The sequence below is a fragment of the Priapulus caudatus genome, unplaced genomic scaffold (genome assembly GCF_000485595.1).
Source record: "Priapulus caudatus unplaced genomic scaffold, Priapulus_caudatus-5.0.1 Scaffold122, whole genome shotgun sequence".
NCBI lineage: Eukaryota > Metazoa > Priapulida > Priapulimorpha > Priapulimorphida > Priapulidae > Priapulus > Priapulus caudatus.
The window spans coordinates 454,624-462,078 of record NW_014577183.1 but is presented as its reverse complement, the minus strand read 5'-3'; the positions used below and the strand labels follow the sequence as shown (position 1 = coordinate 462,078).

Sequence of the window (7,455 nt, the reverse complement as noted above, 5' to 3'; positions counted from 1 at the left end):
ATATGTTTATTCTATCCAGGCTCACCGGTTTATAACTAGTCATGTATAACTGTTTATTATCCTTATCCAGGCATCTTTATCAATGAAAATTCCTTCATACAGATTTGCCGTATTTCGAATTTCATGAGCAATTAAGTTGCACAAATGATCAACAAAAACTATTTGTTAAGACTGTTAGTGTGATAGTTAGATAGAGTGTTTCTTTCAATCTAATCAAATGGGTAAAAAAACTAAAAATAATAATTAAACATGGGCAACATAAACGTAAATGTTATCGGTTCGACTTTTACCAGTATTAAGTCAGAGAAGAAGATGTGTTTTATACTAGCGACTGCCTCTGGCGCATGTTGTGGCACACTATTGACGATGAGCCGCTTTGAGCCCTTGGTTGCTGCGTCTTAGTCCTGCCTTACCTCAGTATCCTGAGGAATACAGTCAATGCTATTACAAGTACACGTGTTAAATGCACAATGTTTTTTTTATTATGGTAACATTTATTATTTCGGTAAATGTATTCTAGGCGTGTTTGGGGAGTTGCCTCTAGTTACATTAGTGAGGCTGGTTTCAATAATTGACATATGATTAAATTGAATAATTAGTAAATCGCCTATATTGTTGAATTTTTAACATATCTGTTCGCACTTTTTTCAATATTTTACCTAAAATTATTTCGTTATGTTTCAATAGGTCAGTTATCTTTATGAATCCCTCGTTGTCGGTTGAGCTTAATAAAGAGCGGTGCAACTGCCAACGTCGAACGCTGTGACGCAGGTGCAGTACTGCAGCCCGAGGCAATTCTCAAAGAAGCCAAAATTTACACATCCACGGCTATCATTTAACCCCAGTATGTTTAAATAAAACAAATACTAGTTATCAAATTAACGCACATATTTGAAAACTAAAAGCAACTTTATTAAGCAAAAAATTAATTGATTCAATTACGGAAATTGTTGCTTGCTATGTTAGCTAATGTGGCCACATCGTCATTACGAGGGTAATTCAATATCATATTATTACTTTACATTATGATAGTTAACTCGTATATTTAGGCCATGCTAACGGAATGTCCGAATCGGGTTTGTCATACGCTGGAACTGGAACCGAACAAGCTAGCGAACAAAAAAGGATGTCTTAATAGGAAAAACCTATCGCTAATTCAGCAGCCAACGGTAGTATAAGCATATTCTGTCTTCGTGTTGCTTGGAGAGTAAGATAGTAGTCGGAGTGACATATTATGGCTGGCGTAGGCTTGATTACAGTATCACAATACAACGAGTATTCATACTCCATGCAAATTAATTAAAAATTCGTTCATCAGAAAGCTATCAATGAACTATTATTAAACGGAGAAATGCTGGCCGCATTTGTATAGGTAGTGGACTCAATCACTAGGGAGTTGCTGCCCCCTGGTACGACGGGGGAGCTGTACGTTCGTAGTGCGTATATAATGCGCGGCTACATCAACAACCCTGAGGCGACGGGCAGCGCAACCATTTGACACGAGGATTGGGCTGCACCGGGAGACGCTCTGGTGGCGTACGATGACGATGGCTTCATCTACTTCATGGATAGACTAAGGATATCATCCGAATTGCACCTGACAAAAACCACGACCATTCAGTATAATTCCCAAACTGAGGAGCGCATTAGCCAGTGGTGTAACGATGGCAGCAGAAACGCTGAGGGTTTTCTGTGCCGATGTGTTCAAGGTTCAAACCGAAGTGCCACACTTGATACCCATAATAGATACAACAACCGACTTTACCGGTTTATACACCATATATACTACTCTTTGAAACACAACAACCAGCGATCGCGTGGCTTGCAGCAACGATAATAAAAGCCAAACTGTTTTGTTCAGAAACAAACATCTTTCTCATGAATGACACGCACGTCTCAGATTAAACAGAGCGTGTAAATACGCGAATATACGCATAACAAACAATACGCGTCTTCGCGCTGTCTGTATAGTGATTACATTCAGTATTTGGCGTCCGGGTATGTTGCAGGTTCGCCTTCAGAAATGGAAAACATCCTCATGGAGTCATCTCAGGAGTAGGAGACGTCGCTGTTACCGGCATCCAGATTCCAGAAAACGAAGGAACGAACTAATCCGAGGCTTTCGTCGTCCGTAAACGGACACATTATCTGCAGAAGACTCTTATCGAGTTTTTGTAAAGGTACTGGTCTGCTCAAACAATCACCTGCATTCACCGTAATATCGTTCGTCGTCATTTTTGTACCTTTCTGTCGCTTAATTATTTCATGCTCTTATCAACAGGTGACTGTAGTTTCGTATTCACCCAAAGATCTCGTTCCTCCTTCTTTTTAACTCTTTCACTCTTCTGTCTCCTTTCTCTTCTCTCTCTCTCTCTCTCTCTCTCTCTCTCTCTCTCTCTCTCTCTCTCTCTCTCTCTCGTCTCTCTCTTTCTCTCTCTGTTTATCCATCCGTCATCTATCCATCTATTCATTCATCCATAAAATAAATCGATCAATCAAATCAATCAATTGATTCATCCATCCAACCATCCATCGATCTATCTATTCTACATCTATTCAGCAAATCTGTCTTGGCCGGTTTGGTTAACACTTCCTTGCGTCCATTCGTCATCCGTGCGCTTTAATCCGTTTGCGACACGATCGTCTGGTAAAGATAGATGTATCCATAAATGCGTCTCGCGGCACATACTCGTTCCCCGGCCAACTGCAACGTAGACACACACACACACACACACACACACACACACACACACACACACACACCCCCCCCCCACACAACACACACACACCACACACACACACACACACGACGACACACGACAACACACAGACTCCTGATTGGTTCGCTGTGGACGTGGATACTGCACCATGGGCTATTAATGTTGAAAGGGCCGACATATATCACAGCCCCTGATGGCAGGGATATACAGGAGTCAGTTTCTGCTTGTCGGATGAGTTGGTGGAATGTCGTAGTGGAGTGTTCACCATCGACTGGTTATCTGATGAGGGCGTTATGTGACATACTGACGCGTCGGTGGCCACGCATACACGCCCACACGCATACGCATGCACGCACACACACACACACACACACACACACACACACACACACACACACACACACACACACACACACACACACACACACACGCACGCACATATACTTTTATTTTCTGTTTCTTTCTCTCTCACACTCTTTCTCTCTCGCTCTCTCAAACCTGAATACCATACCTTGTATGCTTATGTGTAGTGCAGTGTAGAGCTGTTATGTGTCTCGTGTTCTACCTCTTAACATAAGTTATATGATTTACTTTTATTTAGACAAGACGCCAAGAAAGTATGTCACGTTAACAGGAGGTGTGCGCTTTCTGAAAAGCATTCCGAAGAATCGAGTCGGCAAAAACATGCGCAGCGAACTTCAAGCTCAGCCTTTTGAGTAATTATCTTTAATGGTGACGTATGATGCGCGCTGCAAGCGGCACCTGGCGAAAGTCCTTTTCGGGCTCGGAATACTGATTATACTAACTATAACTAGTTAATATATGGAGATTAGTGGCGCTAAACGGTAAATTTTTCGAGATTCGGAAATAAACGTCAAACGGGACGCGTGATTGGACCATTTTGATTATCGTGAAACCGGAAATTACCAGATAATTGTTTTCGTGAATTGGGAATAGAACTCAACCGGGACGCGGGGAACGCCCCGAAAGATTTCTTGTGCAGAATAATGACAAGGTTTAGAAGGAGCATAACTACTCCTTCCAGAATGACTAATTCATATAGGTGATAATGGCGTGGACACCAGGAAATATATTTTGACAGTAAATATATATCAATTATCGAGGAAATGGCATATTTTCTGAGAAACTTGGAGTTGACTCCACCCGTTCCAATTCCTTAATAAATATTCTGTTTACATTCATCGTTTTAGATCACCCACTTTTAGTCTAATGTTTAGTCTTATTGAACCGTAAGAAATATTGGGACATAGCACAAGCATCACATAAAATGTTACGACATTTTGCACTAATAATGCCATAACTATTTATGATGTTTTTAGCCATGGCCCCCTGGTGATAAGATATCTAGAAACTAACGGTGCGTTTCCTGTGGCGGCTCTGAAGGCGTTATCAGAATTAATCTAGTGCTGTGTTTTGTCGTTTATGCTCTCCTATCGAATAATCTGACACTATTTATATATAGTGTTTATATCAACCTAGTACGCATACCTTGTATCATGAATATTTAATTCAGTACCTACCGGTAACAAGAATGAATAAATCACATGTACGTTGTCTTCTAAACGCATTTGGTTTGAATAAACTATAATCATCATTGCTTGTGTCATTTTTTCGTTTCTGTAATTTTATCACGAAATTATGGAATGGCTGCTGTGCGCGAAAAATCTATTAAATGTATTAATTTTACATTACTCAACAGTTGAAAACATGTTTATTTATATTTTAAAATTAAAATGAACATATATATTTTATTGTAGATTAGTTTTCGTACTAATCTATATCTACTCCTTTTTATACATATCCTACAAAATACACAAGCGGCGATACATGCACATAGAATCGGGAGCATCCGAGATTTTCGACGCGCGAGCAGATAGCTCAGATTTGAAACGTTTAATATTGCTAGAGTCGCGAAGAAAATTCACCGTGTGCGCGTAGCGTGGGCTCGTATCTGAGCGAGAATAATCTCGCGAGAGTAGAATTCATTAGCGAGAGAAGAATATTATAATCTCGCGAGAGTAGAATATTCCCACGAGAGTATTTAATAAACGCGCGTTAGCGGTAAGCGAACCACGTGATTCAAGTCATATTACGTAACCATAGATGTCTACTATATACGTTTATATATATATATATATATATAACGAAGGATACGAACTAATCCGAGCTTTCGTCGTCCGTAAAACGGACACATTATCTGCAGAAGATCTTATCGAGTTTGTGAAAGGTACTGGTCTGCTCAAACAATCACCTGCATTCACCGTAATATCGTTCGTCGTCATTTTTGTACCTTTCTGTCGCTTAATTACTTTCATGCTCTTATGCAACAGGTGACTGTAGTTCGTATTCGACCCAAAGATCTCGTTCCTTCCTTCTTTTTAACTCTTTCACTCTTCCTGTCTCCTTCTCTCTTTTTCTCGCTGTTTATCCATCCATCCATCTATCCATCCATTCATTCATCCATCAATCGATCAATCGATCAATCAATCAATCAATTGATTCATCCATCCAACCATCCATCGATCTATCCATTCATACATCTATTCACAAATCTCTCCGGCCGTTTGGTTAACGCTCCCTCGGTCCATTCGTACATCCGTCCGTTAATCCGTCTTTCGCAACACAGTCGTGGTAAAGATATATGTATCCATAAATGTATCTATCTCGTCTCGCGGCACATACTCGTTTCCCGGCTAACTGCAACGTAGACACACACACACACACACACACACAGACTCTGATTGTGATCGCTGTGGAACGTGGATACTGCACATGGGCTATTAAATGTGAAAGGGCCGACATAATCACAGACCCCTGATGCAGAATATACAGAGTCATTCTCTTGTCGGATGAGTTGTGGACATTCTAGTTGGATGTTCACCCATCACTGGTTATCTGATGAGGCGTATGTGCACATACTCACGCGTGAGCGCACGCATACACGCCCACACGCATACGCATGCACGCACACACACACACACACACACACACACACACACACTTATATTTTCTGTTTCTTTCTCTCTCACACTCTTTCTCTCTCGCTCTCTCAAACCTGAATACCATACCTTGTATGCTTATGTGTAGTGCAGTGTAGAGCTGTTATGTGTCTCGTGTTCTACCTCTTAACATTAGTTATATGATTTACTTTTATTTAGACAAGACGCCAAGAAAGTATGTCACGTTAACAGGAGGTGTGCGCTTTCTGAAAAGCATTCCGAAGAATCGAGTCGGCAAAAACATGCGCAGCGAACTTCAAGCTCAGCCTTTTGAGTAATTCTCTTTATGGTGACGTATGATGCGCGCTGCAAGCGGCACCTAGCGAAAGTCATTTTTGGGCGCGGAATACTGATTATACTAACTATAACTAGTTAATATATGGAGATTAGTGGCGCTGAACGGTAAATTTTTTGAAATTCGGAAATAAACGTAAAACGGGACGCGGGATTGGAACATTTTGATTATCGTACAACCGGAAATTACCAGATAATTTGGTTTGGAACCAAGGGTTGGAAGAAGCATAACTACTCCTTCTAGAATGACTAATTTATATAGGTGATAATGGCGTGGACACCAGGAGATATATTTTGACAGTAAATATACATTAATTATCGAGGAGCTGGCATATTTTCTGACAAACGTGGAGTGGACTCCACCCGTACCAATTCCTTAATAAATATTCTGTTTACATTCATCGTTTTAGACCACCCACTTTTAGTCTAATGTTTAGTCATATTGAACCGTAAGAAATATTGGGGCATAGCACAAGCATCACATAAAATGTTACGACATTTTGCACTAATAATGCCATAACTATTTATGATGTTTTTAGCAACGGCCCCCTGGTGATAAGATATATAGAAACTAACGGTGCGTTTTCTGTGGCGGCTCTAAAGGCGTTATCAGAATTAATCTAGTGCTGTGTTTTGTCTTTTATGCTCTCCTATCGAATAATCTGACAGTATTAGTATATAGTGTTTATATCAACCTAGTACGCATACCTTGTATCATGAATATTTAATTTAGTACCTACCTGTAACAAGAATAAATAAATCACATGCACGTTGTCTTCTAAACGCATTTGGTTTGAATAAACTATAATCATCATCGCTTGTGTTATTTTTTCGCTTCTGTAATTTTATTACAAAATTATGGAATGGCTGCTGTGCGCGAAAAATATATTAAATGTATTAATTATACATTACTCAACAGCTAAAAAATATTTATTTATATTTAAAAAATAAAATGAACATATCTATTTTATTGTAGATTAGTTTTCGTACTAATCTATCTCTACTCATTTTTTTATACATATCCTACAAAATACACGAGCGGCGATACATGCACATATCCTCGGGAGCATCCGAGATTTTCGACTCGCGAGCAGATAGCTCAGATTTGAAACACGTTTTATATTGCTAGAGTCGCGAAGAAAATTCACCGTGTGCGCGTAGCGTAGGCTCGTATCTGAGCGAGATTATAGCCAGAGAAGAATATTATAATCTCACGAGAGTCGAATATTCCCACGAGAGTATTTAATAAACGCGCGTTAGCGGTAAGCGAATCACGTGATTCAAGTCATATTACGTAACCATAGATGTCTACTATATACGTTTATATATATATATATATATGTGTGTGTGTGTGTGTGTGTGTGTGTGTGTGTGTGTGTGTGTGTGTGTGTGTGTGTGTGTGTGTGTGTGTGTGTGTGTGT

At 39.9% G+C, this 7,455-nt stretch overlaps 1 protein-coding gene across 1 annotated transcript in view; it reads left to right on the top strand.

Moving 5' to 3' along the window:
* Window positions 1-4,338, top strand: part of LOC106805658 (4-coumarate--CoA ligase 3-like) — a 67,413-nt gene extending 63,075 nt beyond the window's left edge. The window contains exon 9 of the mRNA XM_014807350.1: window positions 3,322-4,338. Within this exon, the coding sequence (XP_014662836.1) occupies window positions 3,322-3,440 (119 nt within the window). The 3' untranslated portion in view covers window positions 3,441-4,338. The remainder of the gene's footprint in view (window positions 1-3,321) is intronic.
* Window positions 4,339-7,455: the final 3,117 nt, after the last annotated feature.